At 37.2% G+C, this 20,490-nt stretch overlaps 1 protein-coding gene across 3 annotated transcripts in view; it reads left to right on the top strand.

Annotated features, from left to right (window-relative positions):
• The window catches only part of anapc1 (anaphase promoting complex subunit 1), a 299,392-nt gene that overhangs the window by 9,879 nt on the left and 269,023 nt on the right, over positions 1-20,490 (top strand). For all 3 annotated transcript variants that reach the window (XM_051925424.1, XM_051925423.1, XM_051925425.1), the window contains exons 3-4: positions 1,419-1,580; positions 2,349-2,391. In XM_051925424.1, the coding sequence (XP_051781384.1) occupies positions 1,419-1,580; positions 2,349-2,391 (205 nt within the window). The remainder of the gene's footprint in view (positions 1-1,418; positions 1,581-2,348; positions 2,392-20,490) is intronic.

Genomic DNA, 20,490 nt, shown 5'->3' with positions numbered 1-20,490 from the left:
AAACTGATTAAAGCACAGTAACATGTGACAGTTTACTACAGTATTTAGCCTGCAAGATTTAACAAATGATGATTTAGTGCAGATTCATTTTGTAAAGTGTACAAGGTTGGAATCAAAAATGTACACTGATGTAGTAGGTAACTCTTTTCAACTGACAGGGCTTGCTACCACTGAAAGAATTACATAAAGTATTTAAATGCTTGTTGACCATGTGTGATGACTTGAACGGTGCTCCTGTCACAAATTTTCAAGTGTTCAGCTGAAATGTACATTAACCTTTCAAAATCAGAGGACTATACTCCATTACAAAATTCGTTACCCATCATTAACTGATAATGTAGTCTTGGCCCCTACCAGGTATACTAGAGTTTGTGAAAATGCTCCATCCTATGAACATAATCGTAAGAACCCACCTAAAATGTCCAAGCATGAAAAAATTTAAAGGCAGCTCTATAAAACAGATCACTGGCTGTGGTCAACTAAAGTTGTATGACACCGTAAAGAACATATTGCACCCCAGAATGTCATTAAACGTCAAACTTGATTGTGTTTTTGATAGACCTGAAAACAAAATTTGAGAATATAACAATGCAGTATTGTTGTTTTGCAATTAATTGTTGATTAGTTATTTTGTTTACATTGGAACAAGACCAAGCATCAATGTAACATAATCCTTTAAAAATGATCTCTTTATTAAAATATTCTCTTGCAAGATGCTGATTCTGTTTATATTGTGGAAGAAGTGTGCTATCCACTGTATTGCTATAGTGCAATATTTTGTACAATAAAATTTGCAAATATACATTGCTGTAAAAACTTGCCTGTACCCTCCACCCTGTTTATAAAGCTGGGCTACCAGAAAGTGCACCTATACTACCATGTTTGCAAAGCTGGTAGCCCAGCAGACTATCATACGCATTTACAAGTTGTCCACCCCTGCTTATTGCAGATGGACTGTCCTGTGTTTAATGAGAAGTTGAGAGTCTAGCTGAAGGACAGCGTTGTCTGACAGACAGAAGTCAAAAATCAGCAAAGGAGAACCAGAACAAAAAGGAATTCAAAACTGTTGCTGTTCAAGCAAAACTCTGATATACTCACAGATAAATAAATTAACAAAAAAGGGGAGCTCATAAATGAAAAAGATCAAAGATGTTAATAGTGAGGAAATCATGTGGATTTGTAACAATTCAGGTCCAGATGTAATAAAACACCTAGCACATGAGAGGAACAGACTTTATAGCCTGATATCTCACCTATAGTTTGACACCTTCTTGCAGTGTGTTTGGGTAGAGATGTGCATTAATAAACACTTACATCTTTGGAAATATCATCTTTGAAACTAAACTGGTGTTTGTCCTGGTTTTTTGAAATGCAAATGCAAATATTATTTATGTTGATTATGTATTTATTTTTCATAGGAAAGCTGGCAGCTTAGAAAAGGCACTGGTGGTGACTTAGAAGGAGTTGAATATGATGAAGAGCTGTATTCGACTGGCAATATGGTCATATGGACACGAGGAAGTAGAGGACAGACATCTTATGTATATAAGGCATTTACTGTGGATAGCCCTGTCCTTCAGGTATGTTAAACTATTCATTTATGTTACAGTAGAAATAAATTTAAAAAAAAATTCTATTTAGGAAATTCAATACTTTCCACACATTTTTATGAAAAAAAAAATTAAAACACTTGACACAATGCATGTTAACAAAATTATGTGCCGTAGTAACAGTATTAAATTGGGACATACTGTTGTCAGTGTAATTTTACAGTTTTGTATTTTATATGTGGAGACTCAGTAGTCACTGCTCATGCTTAACTGCTCCATGAACTTTAGCTGAAATATATCTATTTAAATGTACACTATGTTGTATTTCTGTAGTCTGATATTTCGGCTTCCTGTACCTCTCACTTGAACATTGGCATCAGTAAATTTTGAAAACAACTGTGCATTTAAGTGAAGCAAATTATATTATATTTTCATGTCTCTGAAGTTTAAATTTGTCCCTCGTAAATTACTACTATAACATATTTTTTTTTGTTTTTTTTTTTTAAACGTCTATACGCAAGAATAAATTTGTTGTTTGTTTTTTGTAATTAGGCATAGCTTTATTTCTTATTTCTTATGCTGGAAGTATTCAACAGAAGTTGAACATGTCTCTCTCTAAGAAGTGCATTGGCTGCGGTATTTAAATAAATTTTTTCATAGACAATTTTCTTTTTACTTGGTGCAAGCAAAATTATGTGTGTTATGTGCATTTAAACACATACAGCAAGTTTTTCTTTTTGTTTGCTTTGTATACTTAAATGTATTTAATATTAACAGTTTTTATTTATTATTTTGCAGGCGTTATGGTGTAATTTTAGTGTTCTTCAAAATAAGGATGATGGTAAGTTGCTGCTTTTCTCATTTTTATATGCTTTTCATAAAGTCTATCATTGTATTTAAGTAAATGTGAAATTTAAGTTAAATCCCTACAGATTAGCTTTGATATGAAATGAGTCAAAATTATAAACCATTTGGGTTAAAAAAAAAAAAATATATATATATATATATATATATATATATATATAATTTAACCAACTATTACAGACCCACAACAAAAATATTTTCTCTTACCATTCAACATTAGAAAATCCTGAAAGATTTATTAAAAAGTTCTAAAATATATATGCAGTCCAACTGTTAAATTCTCTGATCTCTTAATGAATGACTATGAATGAAAGGCCTTCTAAAGCCTTATTGATATCAAAATAGAAATGTTTCACAATTGCAACATTTTTCATTGTAGTTTTATTGGGAAATAAGCAATAATTATGCTAACTAAAGACAAATCTCTGTTGGAAGACAGCCATTTTTCTGTTCTAAAGGTATTTCAGGATCTTTTACCAGCAGATGGCATCTGGGAACGCAAATGGCATGAATAAGCCTAAATGAGATGATGTACTTTCAGAAAGATTGCATGGTAGTATGGAATAGACAATACTTCTCAAGCAGACTCTGTAAACCGAAGTTTATTTCAACTAGAGCTATTACATTCTAATGTGTAATTACTATATACTGTATTTGAATTAATTTTATAATTTATTATTTATTTTGATATTTGAAATTAAATTTAAAGTTTGAAATCTCGCTGGTTGGTTTTGTGTTGGTAGTCTGCCTCATTTAGTGGAGGACAAGGGGGCTCCGCCCCCTGCTCGCTTTGCTCACCTACCCCCGGGGTTGGGTAACCTGAAATACATTGATGAATGTCTGAAATATATCGAATTGTAAAGGTGTAGATGACGAACAAAGGAAGTAAAGGACCCATAGCATGGCACATTAGAAGGGTGTATTGGAATACTTCTTTAGACACAACATTTGTAGTAAAATCGTTGATAGAGTGCGTCATCTGGATCGAACACGTAGATCTGTGCATATTTGCGTTCGTGATTTGGCTCAGGGTGCACTGTTCCAATCCGATGTAATATTTGTCTACATACGCGAAAGCAGTATGGGCCATTGCCAGCTGGTGGCGTGATATTTACCCCGGTAGATGTAAAAGTAAATGAACTATTGTAGGATCTAATGCAGTATATAATGTTTTTACTTTCGGGTACATTGTTAGTTAGAAACATCCGTAGATATTAAGGATATTCATCTAAAGGAGGCAGTCTAACCTGACCCCTTTGACAACAACGTGTAAACTCATTAGTTGTATTGCCAGTTGTTTCTTCAGGGAAGTTAAGTGAATGACAATGATAGCAAATGATATTCATTAATCCTAATGAATGTTCATTAATAGTGGACGCACTTAAAACCAAAAAGCCGTCAACCTGGGTGGGACGCTACAATACTTTCTAATTTTACTGCTTTCATATTGTGTACCTTTGTCTGCATGTGTATCGCGCCATCGTTTGTTTGAGCCTTTTGAATTCTACTGCTTTCATAACCTCTTATCTGCCTTTTTTTCTCTCCAATGCCTTTGGGTGTCTATTCTCCGTATTGTGCTTATACGCTTTCATGTCTACTCTTTTTTTCAGACCTCAATTTGGCCTGGTATTTTTTCAATTACACCTGGTTCTGATGATTAATCACCTTTTGTTTGCGGTAATGCAATCGTTTCTATCTTTTCTTTGATACTGTAGTGACTGACATGACAAAATGTGACAAAAGTTTTACCTGAACAATCGCTGACTTCCCAGCCCCAAACACAACTTTCTAGCACCCTCTCCAACGCTCCCCCCTATTACCGCATGAAATCAATACCCCGCTATCAGTCCTCTGTGCTGTACACCGCCTTCCCTCAATCGGACCTAACAGTCACTTAAAACCAAAAAGCCCTCAACCTGGGTGGGACGCTACAATACTTTTGAATTTTACTGCTTCCATATTCTGTACCTTTGTCTGCATGTGTATTGCGCCATCGTTTGTTTGAGCCTTTCGAATTCCACTGTTTTCATAATCTCTTATCTGCCTTTTTTTCTCTCCAATGCCTTTGGGTCTCTATTCTCCGTATTGTCCTTATACGCTTTCTATGCGCTGAGAGCACATGATTTGTGTGTACTATGTGCTTTTACACGATTGATTTTTTTTTTTGATCGGTGTGCTCTTATATATTCCGTACTATCTTTGTGGACCTTTGCGTACCCCGTAGTGTCTTAACCCGTGCCTGCTTTGCTTCCGCAGTTTCTGACGCTTGTTGTAGGCGCCTGCGTTCATTGATCTTACCCAGATGGGCTCGTGTGTATGTCGTTGAGCTGTATTGTGTTTGAATTTGGTGTAAAGCGTTCAGCGGTTTGTACAATCCCAAGCAGCACATTATTCCTAACCTTACTCCGCAGTAGTGCCACTCACAATATGGCGGTTCTTTTATTTGCTATTTCTGTTAGTTGAGCTGTACGCGCCTGCGCAGTACGTCTCATGGTCCCATCGCCGTGTACCTGTGTCCATGCCATCCGGTTTACCATTCTCAGTTAGTAATATGGATTGCTCTTTGCATCAAGGCACATAATCATGTTCTTCTCTAAGAGGGTTGCAGCCAAACATTTTGTGGAGCTGCTGTAAAAACAGTTGTTTGCTGTTCTGATTATGTGGAGTAGTCAGGTAATTTTAGAAGCATTCAGTGAATGCACACTTTTGCGAAGGACAAAATGAAGAAAAACATATAAAAAATAGTCATTATCTTTCCTAATCTCAGTAGGCCAGTATGCGAAATACCATTGTGAAGGGATTGACATTTTTTATGTACCAAGGTTTTCTTTCAATTTACATGTAGCACTGTAAGTACTGTTGTGCCGCTGCCATGAATTTTGCACACATCACCCCTTAATTTTCCAATCTTATATAAATTTTGCTTTCATTGCCTTTAATTTCCTGACGATTGCTCTTCAAATACACCACATCTCCAAACAAGCTTCAAAGGTAAACAAAGTTACGTCTGCTGTTTCAGATACAAATGAAGCGGTTGGCATCAAAAAACATGTAAAGACTCATCACTACAAGATTAGTAAAAAAGAAAAACACACAAAGTATACAAGTTATTTGAATTGAATTTGAACAGAATGTTTCTCTGTTTTAAGATACAGTAATCCCTCGCTATATCGCGCTTCGCCTTTCGCGGCTTCACTCTATCGCAGATTTTATATGTAAGCATATTTAAATATATATCGCGGATTTTTTGCTGGTTCGCGGATTTCTGCGGACAATGGGTCTTTTAATTTCTGGTACATGCTTCCTCAGTTGGTTTGCCCAGTTGATTTCATACAAGGGACGCTATTGGCAGATGGCTGAGAAGCTACCCAACTTACTTTTCTCTCACTCTTGCGCTGACTTTCTCTGATCCTGACGTAGGGGGATTGAGCAGGGGGGCTGTTCGCACACCTAGACGATACGGACGCTCGTCTAAAATTGCTGAAAGATTATCTTCACGTTGCTACCTTCTGTGCGGCTGCTTCGTGAAGCGACATGCTGCACGGTGCTTCGCTCTCTTAAAAGCTTGAAGGGCACGTATTGATTTTTAATTGTTTGTTTTTCTCTGTCTCTCTCTCTCTGCTCCTGACGGAGGGGGGTGTGAGCTGCTGCCTTCATTGTAACTGCTTTGTGCCGCTGTGCTTCACATACTTAAAAGCCAAACAGCCCTATTGATTTGTTTGCTGTCTTTATGACAGTCTGTGCTCCTGACGCGCACTCCTTTAAAGAGGAAGATATGTTTGCATTCTTTTAATTGTGAGACAGAACTGTCATCTCTGTCTTGTCATGGAGCACAGTTTAAACTTTTGAAAAAGAGACAAATGTTTGTTTGCAGTGTTTGAATAACGTTCCTGTCTCTCTACATCCTCCTGTGTTTCTGCGCAAATCTGTGACCCAAGCATGACAATATAAAAATAACCATATAAACATATGGTTTCTACTTCGGATTTTCACCTTTCGCGGGGGGGTCTGGAACGCAACCCCCGCGATGGAGGAGGGATTACTGTACAAGAGATTCCAAATTTGCCACTATTTTTCTGTAGGAGATTTGAAATTTCAAAAATGTGTACGGTGTGCTGCATTTGAAAGATTTCAACAAAAATTTTTTTATGACCGTTTCCTTGAAGAAGTATGTAAAATTTCAACAATATTGGCCCGCTGCGATCTACATTGTTCCAGACTGACAAATTGTCTATATGTCAGCATACTAGGAGTATGCAATATGTATCGCCTATGATATCTTAACTGTTGTTTTAATGATGTGCAAACTGAAATTATTGAGTGTTTTTTTGTAAACGAGTGACAATCAAAAACATGCCTTGAGAGAGTCCACGCAGTCACTGTCTCATGTAACCTAAAAGGATAGACAACTGAATGTGTGCAAAGCAAGTGCATTGGCATTCACGGGTAGTGTACCATAAGTTAAGCTAGCATTGCTGCCTTAAAGTAAGTGAGCAAACAGCGCCAGGGGACAAAACAGTCTTGCAGTCTACGTCGCTAGATTTAATTTCAAGACATGTTTCATCCTCACTCATGTGGAGGTGGTATGGCTTTGAAAAGACGGCAGACTATGTCGTAAATCGGTTACCATTAAAGACAGCTCGACAACTAACTTGTTTCACCATCTGAGAACTAAACCACTGCACAGAACATGAAGAATACAAAAAACTTCAGGAGTCGGCTGTTCACGACAAGTCTAAATCACCCAATTTTCAACCACATAAACACACTCTGCAAACTTTAGCAGAATCATTCTGCAAACAAATGCCATACGAAAATAAAAGTAATAGATGGCATGACATAACAAACTCCGTTACCAATTACAACACAAAAGAAATGGTGCAAATTGATGCGTTTGAGAGGGATGGTTTCAAAAAAAATGTTGAATATTTTAGACCCAAGATACACATTGCCTATCCGAAAATATTTCGATCTGCTCTGCCTAAATTATATAATTCATTTCATCAAACTCTGATGTATGAACTGCAGAAGGTTTCACATTTTGCCACATCAATGGACATCTGTGTCATACCTCCCCTTGAAAGGATAATTTCATCAATGAAACCTGACGGCTGCAAAGCTAGTATTTGTAAACATCCTACTTCCCAGAAGATCACACAGGTGCTGGCATTATGGTCACTGTGAGAAGACCTTGTTTGCATGACAACAGACAGGGGGGCTAACTTTGCACTACGGATAAACAACTGGAAGAGGCTTCCTTGTTTTTGACATAGGCTTTATATTGACATTGGTGAGTAATTTGGGTTCCTCTATAAAATGCAGTTTAACTGAAATTGTGCTAGTATGGAGCCCTGTTGGTGTCGGGCAAAAAAAAAATCCATTTGAACGAATTATTAACCTGTTCAAACAAATTATTTTTATTACCTCAAGAAGCATATGAATATCAGATGTGTTTTATTTTGCAAGTGTCATGGTTGGGGGAGGGGATCCCTGATTTCAAAGCACATTGTTTTCTTTCATTATTTAAAACACTTGCACAGATCCCCACCTCCTCACCCTGCACCATCCCACTCCTATGGCTACACGCTGCTATTGAAAAAGAAATCAAGAGTTACTTGATACCCGGGATGAACAGTGATATAATTCCACTTGAGTTGTTGAAAACTTCAGTTTTAAGTAAATAAGACCTGTTTTCCTTAACTGTTGTTTCCATTAATCTCATTAGTAATACGCTACAATTAATATCCTATTAACAACACCAAGCTAGATCAAAAAGACTTTTGCAAACACATTTTTAAAGGATGCAAAATATCTTCTAATTACCGTTATCACCAAAGTCCCAGAAAATATCAAGGTATGATTTTTTTTTTTGCCAATATCGCACACCCCCTACAGTGAGCACATAACACCCATCCTGCTTCGCCTTCACTGGCTCCTTTTGTCTTACAGGACTGAATATGAAATTCTATTAATAACCTACAAAGATTTAAATGGCCTTGCAGTGGACTACATCAGTGACTTTCTCCATCACTATGCTTGTGTTCGCCCACTAAGGTCCTCTGATTCTGGCAATCTCTTTTTGCCTCACTGTAACCTGCAGTCTATGTGTGACAGGGCTTTCAGCTGTATAGTTCCCAGACTGTGGAATGACCTCCCTAAATTAATTATATCCGCTACTCGATTAATTCTTTTAAAAAGCAGCTTAAAACTCATCTGTTCAGGACGGCTTTGACCTTAACTTAACATTCTGCCCCTTCTTTCAGTATACCTTTGTCCAGATGCTTAGGATAATTTGTGTATGTGTTATATCAAAAAAATTATTTGTTCTTCTAGTACTGAATTTAATGTTTTACTCAGGTTTATTGTCATTTTTTCTGTTTAGTGCTTTTTTCCTGTATTTATCTATTTTAGTGTTCTGTGCAGAAAATATTTGTATCCAATGTTACTTATACCCAGCTATTCATTCTAGGACGCTGTGAAGCACCATGAGCATGGGAAAGGTGCTAAATAAATAAATTATAATTCCACAAAAGAATATACCTCTGGCGATTTTCTCTGTCAAACTAAATTTACATAACACTAATAGCCCTCATTTCAAACCATGATGAGCCCATATACAGACAAAAGATGGAAAATCTGACTTTTTGGGGCAGCCATAATAATTTGGACCATTACATTTAAAAAAAAAAAATGCAGGTGATGATCATAAATTGCAGGAAACAGTCACCTGCTCAGCCATTGGGAAGAGAGAATCTTTCTAGTTTCTGGGCACTGTGCTGTCATAAAACCTTAAGTGGGACAATAACATCACCTCCATTACTAAGGAAACCCATTGGAGAATGAATTTCCTCAGATGACACAAAAAGAACATCTCCATCAATTAATATTGGTCTAATTCTACACAGCCAACACTGAATCCATTCTGACTTCATCTATAACTGTCTGTTTTGCTGCTGCCTTTTTTCAGGCTAAGGCCAATCTGCAGTGTATCATTATAGCCTCTGGAAGAATCATAGGCTGTAGCTTATTGCACATTGAAGTCCTATATGAGACGAGGAAATGGTTGGAAAGATCATTGCTGATCTGTCTCCCCTGGGGCATCACCTGTTCCAAAGACTTCCCTCTGGCAAACATGTTTATGCAGTGAAAACTAAAACAACACATCACCTAAACTTTTTTTTTTCACGTGCAGTTATTCTTACTAATGAGGTCTGAACTTCTACTCTGTATTAGGCCTGGGAAAAAATATTGATTTTCCTATTAATAGTTATTTTTTCTTTAAACGATTTGATATCACAGGATCAAACTGGATTTAGTAAAGGCTGACACTTATCTTCCAATCTTCGACGCCTGTCTGACGTTGCTGGTGAATATATTACATTAAACACCCCAGAGATGTTATTATCATTGGATGCAGAAAAAGCATTTGATATGATTGAATGGAACTACCTTTTCACTGCATTAGAGAAATTTGGGTTTGGCCCGAATATTTGTGCATGGATTAAACTACTGTACACCAGTCCAGAAGCTTCAGTCTGTGTTAACAACATTAGTTCAGACTACTTTAAACTAGAATGTGGCACCAGACAAGGATGCCCCTTGTCACCACTGCTGTTTGCAATCGCCATTGAACCACTGCCGGTCCACTGTCGAAATTCTTATCAGATAAAGGGGATTATCCGAGAAGGACTGGAACAGAAAATTTCTCTATATGCAGATGATATGGCTTTATATATATCAGACCCAGAAAACACTCTGCCTGCAGTTTTAACAGCATCTTTCAGATTTTCAAAAGATCTCTGGTCTCAGAATTAATCTGAATAAAAGTATACTCTTTCCAGTGAATTCACAAGCATATAATATCAGATTGGACACCCTTCCTTTTACCATAGCAGATCATTTTAAATACCTAGGGGTAAATATCACAAGTAAACATAAAGCTCTTTAGCAACAAAATTTCGCCGTCTGTATGGAAAAAATTAAGCAAGACTTGCATAGATGGTCAACCCTTCATTTCACTCTAGCCGGAAGAATTAACGTTGTTAAGATGACTATCCTTCCTAAGCTTCTTTTTTTATTTCAAATCATCCCAATATATATCAATAAATCATTTTTTAAGCAATTAGATTCAACCATAACCTCATTTATTTGGAACTCGTAACATTCACGTATCCTAAGAGCGAACCTACAGAGACCTCAGGCAGAAGGTGGCATGGCTCTACCTAATTTTCAGTTTTATTACTGGGCAGCAAACATACGAGGCATAAAAACCTGGACACAAATAAATGAACATACACAGGCCTGGTCCGCAATAGAAGTAAAACCCTGCAGCACTTCTTTATATTCCCTGCTCTGCGCTCCAATAAATGCAAGTTATCGCAAATATACTAAAAATCCAATTGTGCTTCACTCACTCAGAATATGGAACCAATTTAGAAAGCAATTTAACATGGAAAATCTTCAATCTGTGGCACCCCTGCAAGAGAACCACCTCTTTCAACCCTCGCAAACATATCCAGTTTTTAATATCTGGAAAAGATTTGGGATTAAATTGCTCAGAGATCTTTATATAGACAATATCTTTGCATCCTTTGAACAATTACATTCCAAATTTAACCTTCCAGCTACACATTTCTTTCACTACCTTCAAATTAGAAACTTTGTCAAACAGAACCTGCCCGATTTTCCTCATCTCATACCCTCCACCATGCTGGAAAAAATACTGCTCAACTTCGAGGACTTAGACACCATTTCTGCAATATATATATAACTAGCAAAATACCCGCGCTTCGCAGCGGAGAAGTAGTGTGTTAAAGAGGTTATGTAAACATATATATACATAAACATATATACTTATATATACATATCTACATATACACATATCTACATATATACATATATATATATATATATATATACACATACATATAGACATCCACATATATATACATATATCAACATATATATATATATATATATATATATATATATATATATATATACACATATGTACATATCTACATACATACACATACAGTGGTGTGAAAAACTATTTGCCCCCTTCCTGATTTCTTATTCTTTTGCATGTTTGTCACACAAAATGTTTCTGATCATCAAACACATTTAACCATTAGTCAAATATAACACAAGTAAACACAAAATGCAGTTTGTAAATGGTGGTTTTTATTATTTAGGGAGAAAAAAAAATCCAAACCTACATGGCCCTGTGTGAAAAAGTAATTGCCCCCTGAACCTAATAACTGGTTGGGCCACCCTTAGCAGCAATAACTGCAATCAAGCATTTGCGATAACTTGCAATGAGTCTATTACAGCGCTCTGGAGGAATTTTGGCCCACTCATCTTTGCAAAATTGTTGTAATTCAGCTTTATTTGAGGGTTTTCTAGCATGAACCGCCTTTTTAAGGTCATGCCATAGCATCTCAATTGGATTCAGGTCAGGACTTTGACTAGGCCACTCCAAAGTCTTCATTTTGTTTTTCTTCAGCCATTCAGAGGTGGATTTGCTGGTGTGTTTTGGGTCATTGTCCTGTTGCAGCACCCAAGATCGCTTCAGCTTGAGTTGACGAACAGATGGCCGGACATTCTCCTTCAGGATTTTTTGGTAGACAGTAGAATTCATGGTTCCATCTATCACAGCAAGCCTTCCAGGTCCTGAAGCAGCAAAACAACCCCAGACCATCACACTACCACCACCATATTTTACTGATGGTATGATGTTCTTTTTCTGAAATGCTGTGTTCCTTTTACACCAGATGTAACGGGACATTTGCCTTCCAAAAAGTTCAACTTTTGACTCCTCAGTCCACAAGGTATTTTCCCAAAAGTCTTGGCAATCATTGAGATGTTTCTTAGCAAAATTGAGACGAGCCCTAATGTTCTTTTTGCTTAACAGTGGTTTGCGTCTTGGAAATCTGCCATGCAGGCGGTTTTTGCCCAGTCTCTTTCTTATGGTGGAGTCGTGAACACTGACCTTAATTGAGGCAAGTGAGGCCTGCAGTTCTTTAGACGTTGTCCTGGGGTCTTTTGTGACCTCTCGGATGAGTCGTCTCTGCGCTCTTGGGGTAATTTTGGTCGGCCGGCCACTCCTGGGAAGGTTCACCACTGTTCCATTTTTTTGCCATTTGTGGATAATGGCTCTCTCTGTGGTTCGCTGGAGTCCCAAAGCTTTAGAAATGGCTTTATAACCTTTACCAGACTGATAGATCTCAATTACTTCTGTTCTCATTTGTTCCTGAATTTCTTTGGATCTTGGCATGATGTCTAGCTTTTGAGGTGCTTTTGGTCTACTTCTCTGTGTCAGGCAGCTCCTATTTAAGCGATTTCTTGATTGAAACAGGTGTGGCAGTAATCAGGCCTGGGGGTGGCTATGGAAATTGAACTCAGGTGTGATACACCAGAGTTAGGTTATTTTTTAACAAGGGGGCAATTACTTTTTCACACAGGGCCATGTAGGTTTGGATTTTTTTTCTCCCTAAATAATAAAAACCATCATTTAAAAACTGCATTTTGTGTTTACTTGTGTTATATTTGACTAATGGTTAAATGTGTTTGATGATCAGAAACATTTTGTGTGACAAACATGCAAAAGAATAAGAAATCAGGAAGGGGGCAAATAGTTTTTCACACCACTGTATATCAATATATATATATCTCTATCTCTATCTATCTATCTATATATCTATATCTATATATATATATATATATCCCCGTGCTTCGCAGCGGTGAAGTACTGCTTTTAAATTTTTATTAAGAAGAAAACCTTTTTAAATTGAGTGAAAATATACCAATAACAATTTGTTAAGGATCTGTTTTTTTGTGAAGCTGCCTTCACTCGAGTGATCACTTCGAGCTTTAAGCCTGAGAAATCACCCCGAAAATGCACACGTTTAATTGCACATCTGTTAATATGTATGCTTACACAGTATTAAAAGACACTCAACAATTACACAGTATTAAAAGACACTCAACAATTAACGTCATTTACCTTCGTTCCCGCGTTTGACTCGTGCTGTAAATCTCTTCCTTGTTTTCAGTTCACGTGATTACGTAGGAGGCGTAATACATGATGACGCGATACGTGACTCCGCCTCCTCCATTAGAGTATATGGACAAAAAACAGGTTCCAGTTATGACCATTACGCGTAGAATTTCGAAATGAAACCTGCCTAACTTTTGTAAGTAAGCTGTAAGGAATGAGCCTGCCAAATTTCAGCCTTCCACCTACACGGGAAGTTGGAGAATTAGTGATGAGTGAGTCAGTCAGTGAGGGCTTTGCCTTTTATTAGTATAGATATATATATATAATAGTCCCTTCCTTTCAAAGATCCAAGAGAACAATGGGGAAAAAGATCTCTTAATATATCAGAAAAGGAATGGAAGGTAGCAATGCAGAGAATTCACTTGAGCTCCATATGCGAAAAGCATAGTATTATCCAACTCAATATTATATGATCGAGCTCATCTGTCACGCTTAAAACTGTCCAAAATGTTCCCAGGGCAAGATCCAACCTGTGAACGCTGCAACCAAGCTCTTGCCTCACTGGGTTACATGTTTTGCACATGCACCAAATTAACAACATTTTGGACCAAAATTTTTAAGTGCTTTCAGGCAGCCTTGGTGTCACAATCCCTCCTAACCCTTTTAATAGCTGTGTTTGGTGTTCTTCCAGATGGATTTGAAATGGATAAGGACAAGCAAACTGTGATTGCATTCACTACACTTTTGGCATGCAGACTGATCTTGTTAAATTGGAAGAATTATAACTCTCCTCTAATAAGTCAGTGGGAAACTGATGTTTTATATTATTTGAAATTGGAAAAAATCAAATTCTCAGTTAGGGGATCTGTACAGATTTTCTTCAAAACCTGGCAGGATCTAATCAATAATATTTTAGAATAAGAAGAGATAATTATTTCCACATTTCTTTTCCTTCTCCATTTATCTTTTTTTTTTTTTCCCCTATTAAACTCAATAATTTAGGCATGTTTACAAGCCTTAAGTTTTACTCCTTTGGCCATACTCTCCTTCTCAGGGGTGGGGTTTGATTTGTTTTCAATCCTATTTTTTGTAAAAATTGATCTATATGTACCGTATGATTACAATAAAATTAATAAAAAAAAAACAAAAACGATTTGATATTGATTCTTAAAGTCTCAAGATCAATCTAATGGATCTCTATCCTGCCAATTACTATATGTGGATTTTTGCTTATCTTTGTTTTTGGCATCCAATCCAGTAGATTTCGTTAATGCACCTGTTAAGGCTTTGTATGGAAAAAGCACTTTACTATCTTGCATAGAATGTGAAGGGTCTGGCTGAAGGTAGAACTCCATAAAATGGTGTGTGCTTCTCAAATTAAATCTGTGCCTTCAACACTTAAATCAGATGTATGGACTTCGTATGCATTCAAATGGCGCGTTGTAAAGAACCACTGGATAAAAGCAAAGCCATATGTAAGCTGTGCAGCTCAGAATTTAAGTATTATCATAACACAACAAATTTAAGAAATCATTTATCCTGACGTCTCCAATAAACGTAATCTCATTTGACATCTAAACTAGTAGAGTAGTAACAATCTGTACTGGAGACTGTGTTTAGCTCCAAGCTTACATTTAATTTCCCTCGTGCCCAAAAAATTACTGAATCTATGGCAGTTTTTATCTGTAAAGATATGAGACCCTACACAGTTGTTGAAAACGAAGGCTTTCAAAAAATGATGGAGGTTTCTGATCTACGGAACGCTATACCAACCTGAAAGCAGTTGAGTGAAGTCCTTGTACCTAGGCTTTATGAAGATGTTGAGCAAATCATAGCCACATCTCTCATGTCAGTGTAGAGAGTAGCCCTAACCTATGACAGCTGGACATCCAGGGCAGCAGAGTCCTACATGACAATGACGTCACTACATTTAAAATGACGGGGCCCCTGTGGCGGATATGTTGCAGATAAACACATTGCATGCCCATCACACAGGGCAACCTCGCTGTCTATACAGTATACAGAGCTGCTACGATGATGGGCCATTGTTTCAAGTAACTTTCTAGCATTTCCAATGCGCTTTTCCATTTGGTGACCGCGTAAGTCACAAGTTTGTGCGTTGGCAAGTCCAATAAATGTTGCTTCTCTTGAAGCATGTGGCTAGCTGTACTGCTATGGTGGAAAACGTTTGAAACACACCTTATCTGGCCAAGCAAGTGGGTATTTGTTGGAATTTTCAGAGCAGCCTGTGATACCAAAGTGAGCATGTGCACAAACCAGCCAGCATAAAGTATCTGTATAAGATGTACAACACAGATCATATTAGCATTGTCAGTCACAGTGGCTGGTTCTTTCTCTTTTATGTTCATTCATCCAATTGTACTGTCAACAAGCATCCACACTACATTCTCATTTTCAAATGCATCTTTTTTGTCTGTGGAGGAAATGTGATGATGCATTTTTGAGACTTATTAACTTGAGTGCTACATATGAGCAACTGAAGATATGTCTAACTTGTAGAATTTATAGTAAGACATGAGTCTTCTCACTGTATCTTTAATTTCCACTAATTCAAGATTATTTGAAATATCCAATAGGGGAATAAATTTGGCTAACACTTTATTTGAAGGGTGTCTGCATGGAGACTCATAACAAACAAATAGGTTATTGAATAATATTTATTATTCAAGTAGCAATATTTGATTATCTTTTGAATATTATTTGCAAGATATTTTATAATATTTGCAAGGTGATATAGATGATTTTATAAAGTAGATGCCATTGCGTTGTATTAAAACAAGGAGTCCTAATATGTGTGGTCTTGGATGTGGTTATGCAAATGTTAGTTAAATTATGGTGAATTTTGAATGAGTGATGTGCTGTGAAAAAGTTTTTTTTCTTTTCTCTAAAAGAGAAATATGTTCTTCCACATCTTCCAAATACTGATATTAACTGTTTATTACTAATAAAGTACTTCTTCTTAAATGTCATTCCATGCTTATGCATATGTTATGAAGTCAATATGTTGATACCCTTCAAGTAAAGTGTTACTGAAATTTTTCACATTCTATTAATGTTCACTATGCATGGTTAAGTAATCTCTAAAAACAAAGCCACCACTTCAAATATATCAGTGCACGCTAATTCAGTCAAGATAAACTCAGTATCAAATCTAATTGGGGCATTGTGAATCAGTATCTAATCGAATTGGGACATAAGTACCAATACCCACCCCTAGTATCTATGTATGCCTGCACAGTGCCTGGGCATTTTAGTCCTACTATCCCTTTATTTTTTTGTATTGCACTTGTATGCTGCGAAATATTTTATCATTTTATATTTTATCTTATATTTATCTTTTGTGTTATGTGTTATCCTTGTAGTTTGCACTAATTCTATCAGGACAAATTTCTGGTACACATTAGTGTACCTGGCCAATAAAGTGAATTCTGATTTAAATTGTGTGATGGTCAGAGCTCAGAGAAGTTGATAGTGCTTGTGCATGCTGTTAAGATGTGGATTCCTTTTTCCATTGTACAGTTGTAACCAGCATTTGTGGATGTTTAGTACATATTGTGTTATTCCTGAGCCCATGTGGTTATATTGCTTATTGATAAATAACAGAATTGACGCAGTGCCTTTAGTGCAGTGCTTCTCAAATAGTGGGGCGCGCCCCCCCTGGGGGGTGGCTCCGTCAAGGGGGGCGCGCTTGACCTCGGGGAACATGCTTTTTTATTTTTCAATTTTGATTTTTTTTTACTGTTCTAGAATAAAGTGCAATACCACTCCACTACATTAAGGGGCAGTGGCGCTCTCATTGGCAGAGTGTGCGCAGGGAGCATTCGCTCGGTGGTGTAGGGGTTTTGTTTGCACTGAGCATGCGCGCTTTGCACACAGTACAAAGTATGAGTATGAAGTGTAGACACGAAGTGTAGCAGACCCTCAAGTGACATCATGAAAAAATTTTTAACAGGGATGAGAAGACAGGCGGATAAAGAAGAAGATAAAGAGACAAACGAAAGTCTCCCGAAAGCTAAGACGAGGAAATATGACAAAGCATATGTAGCGCTTGGCTTCACTGTGACTACAGTGGGAGACGAGGAAAGACCGGTGTGCTTACTGTGTCTAAAAATGTTGGCAGCGGACAGCATGAAGCTAAATAAATTAAGGCGTCACTTAAAGACATTACACCCTAATCACGCTGATAAGCCGCTTGAGTTTTTTCAGCGAAAACGTGTTGAATATTGCCAGCAATCATCCCGCTTTCTGACTGCTACTTCAGTAAACCAGCGAGCGTTGTTGGCATCATATAAGGTGGCGTACCAAATTGCTCAGTGCAAAAAACCCCACACCATAGCAGAAGAGCTGATACTGCCTGCAGTATTAGACATGGTCTCTGTCATGCTGGATGACGCAAGTGCTGCAAAAATAAAACTATCCCTCTGTCAAATGACACTGTTGCTAGACGTATAAATGACATTGCTGACAATCTTAAAGAACAGCTGGTAGAAAAACTCCAAGATAAACGTTTTGCCTTACAATTTGATGAAGCAATTGACAGCAACAAAGACTGTTTGTTTATTGCTTATGTACGTTTTGAAATGACAAATTCCCTGTGTGAGGATCTACTTTTTTGTAAATATGTCAGAGACAGAGCCACAGCCGAAGAGCTATTCAAAATGCTAGACTGCTTCCTGACTGAGAATGGGCTAAAGTGGGAGAACTGCATTGGTGTTTGCAGTGATGGTGCACAGACCATGGCAGGGATGAGAAAAGGACTTCGGACTCTCATAAAGAAGGCTTCACCTAATGCTGAGTGGACACACTGTATTTTACATAGAGAGGCACTGGCATCAAGGCACCTTTCCTCTGAATTAAGTGAGGTTATGACTGACATTGTAGGAGTAGTCAATTTAATAAAGACCAGACCACTAAAAACAAGAGTTTTCTCTGCTATCTGTGAGGAGAGGGGAGCTGAACATCAAGCTGTGCTGTTTCACAGTGAAGCAAGGTGGCTGTCACGAGGAAAAGTGTTATCCTGAGTTTTTGAGCTCAGAGAAGAGATAAGAATGTTTTTGGAGCAGGAGCACAAGTATAAAGTTTCAAGAAAGTTTAGTGATGAGAACTTTCTGATGAAACTTGCTTACCTGAGTGACATATTTGGAAAGCTCAATGAACTAAATCTACAGCTTCAAGGGAAAAATCAACACCTCCCTCAGGTCACAGACAAGATCAACTCTTTCACTCGAAAGCTTGCAATGTGGGGCAGGCGACTTGATGAAGGAAATACTGTGTCATTTGAGAACTTGCAGGAATTTGTTGACACTACTGACTATGATGTCACCTCAGAGATTCCATATTTTAAGCAGCATATTTCATCATTGATGGGATTCTTTACAAAGTACTTCCCTAAAAACAGTTCCCAGTATGACTGGGTGAGAGATCCTTTTAATGCACCAGCTCCAACTGGTTTTAGCCTTGCAGAGAAGGAGCAGTTCATAGAAATCACATCTGACTCCATATTGAGACTAAGTTTCACATCCCAGACACTGAGTGAATTCTGGCTGAATGTGGAGAAGCAATATCCACTCTTAGGACAAAGAGCTGTGCACATTCTTCTTCCATTTGCAACTTCTTACTTGTGTGAGACTGGCTTCTCTGCTGTTGCTGCTCTGAAAAGCAAATACAGGTCCCGGCTACACATTGAGAAGGAGCTGAGAGTTGCTGTGTCCTGCTTCAAACCCCGCTTCGAAAAGCTGTGCATTGCAAAATGTGCTCATTGTAGCCATTAATCCAGACATCATCTCTGATTAAAAAATCAGCTCAAATTATTTTATATATTTTTGTTTTGCAGGTTAAAGTTTTTTTAATATTGTGCTCCTGAGTAAATGTTGGTGATCAGTTTGAATGCATTATTATTTATTGATTTTATGTATTTTTTTTCAGTATCATATGGTTTGACATGGTCAATCAAAAAATGTTTATAGTTTAATTAAGGATTTAATTTTTTTTGAATTTAGAATGCACTTTAAATCTTTTCTGTTACATTTAATAAAGCTATTCTTTGTTGTAAATTGGTCCATATTTCTTTCTTTTTTTATTCTCTTATACGTTAATAAGGATACAGTGTTATGCAGAGGTGTACTTATAACAATTTTATAGACAAATGATACTATTTATAGTCGCGCGGGGGGCGCGAGATGTTTTCTTCTTCCTAGGGGGGGCATGACAGAAAATAATTGAGAAGCACTGCTTTAGTGGGATCACGGATCACAGGCAGAACAGTTTAGATAGATAGATAGATAGATAGATAGATAGATAGATAGATAGATTAGGCTTGTTTCATTGCCTTTCATGTGATGAAATTTCCACATATTCCTTAAATCTTATAGTATGCACTTTAAAGGATAAAACACCCAAATCTATCATGATCTGTCTTTGAGAAACATTGTTTTTAAGCTTTAGATTTTCCCCCATGTTTCTGGGAAAATTGGCAATCATCCGTCTGTCTTTGTACTTAAAGGAATAGGGCTTTCCTGTCTGCAGCTTTTATACCTAAATATGATTACCATTGCCTTTTGAACATCATCTATTTCTACTCACATCATGATTTTCTTTTTGCTTCATTATTGGTCTTATTGGTCTCATCCCAACTTATGTTTTAAATGCTTTACAGGCCCTCAATGGTAAAAATGGATTATAAACTGTGTTTACGAAAAAATGAAGTTGATCATACTAAATATTTAATATCTTGTCTTTATACTGTTTGTGATGGATTAAGAATCAAAATGAATTTTAGAATCACCGACATATTGTCACAACTTTTTCCGACTTGGGGTTATGGTTATTTGACTGCTGACAAAATTTCGAGTATTTGCAGGGTGCAAGTTATGTAGGCAAAAGTGTGTTTTGCAATACAGCATGTCACTGCACCTGTTATCTCCTTCCACCTGCTGCTTGTCTGGTATTTAACGGAATAATGAACAGTCTATGAAACTTTGGTTAACAGGGACCAGTTTTGCCAAAGAGATATGCAGACTCTGCTTATGTCTGGTTGGCCTTTTTATATGCAGTAAA

Source organism: Erpetoichthys calabaricus, chromosome 3, assembly GCF_900747795.2.
Source record: "Erpetoichthys calabaricus chromosome 3, fErpCal1.3, whole genome shotgun sequence".
Classification (NCBI taxonomy): Eukaryota; Metazoa; Chordata; class Cladistia; order Polypteriformes; family Polypteridae; genus Erpetoichthys; species Erpetoichthys calabaricus.
The sequence above is the reverse complement of the archived record's forward strand: the minus strand, read 5'-3'. Positions and strand labels throughout refer to the sequence as shown.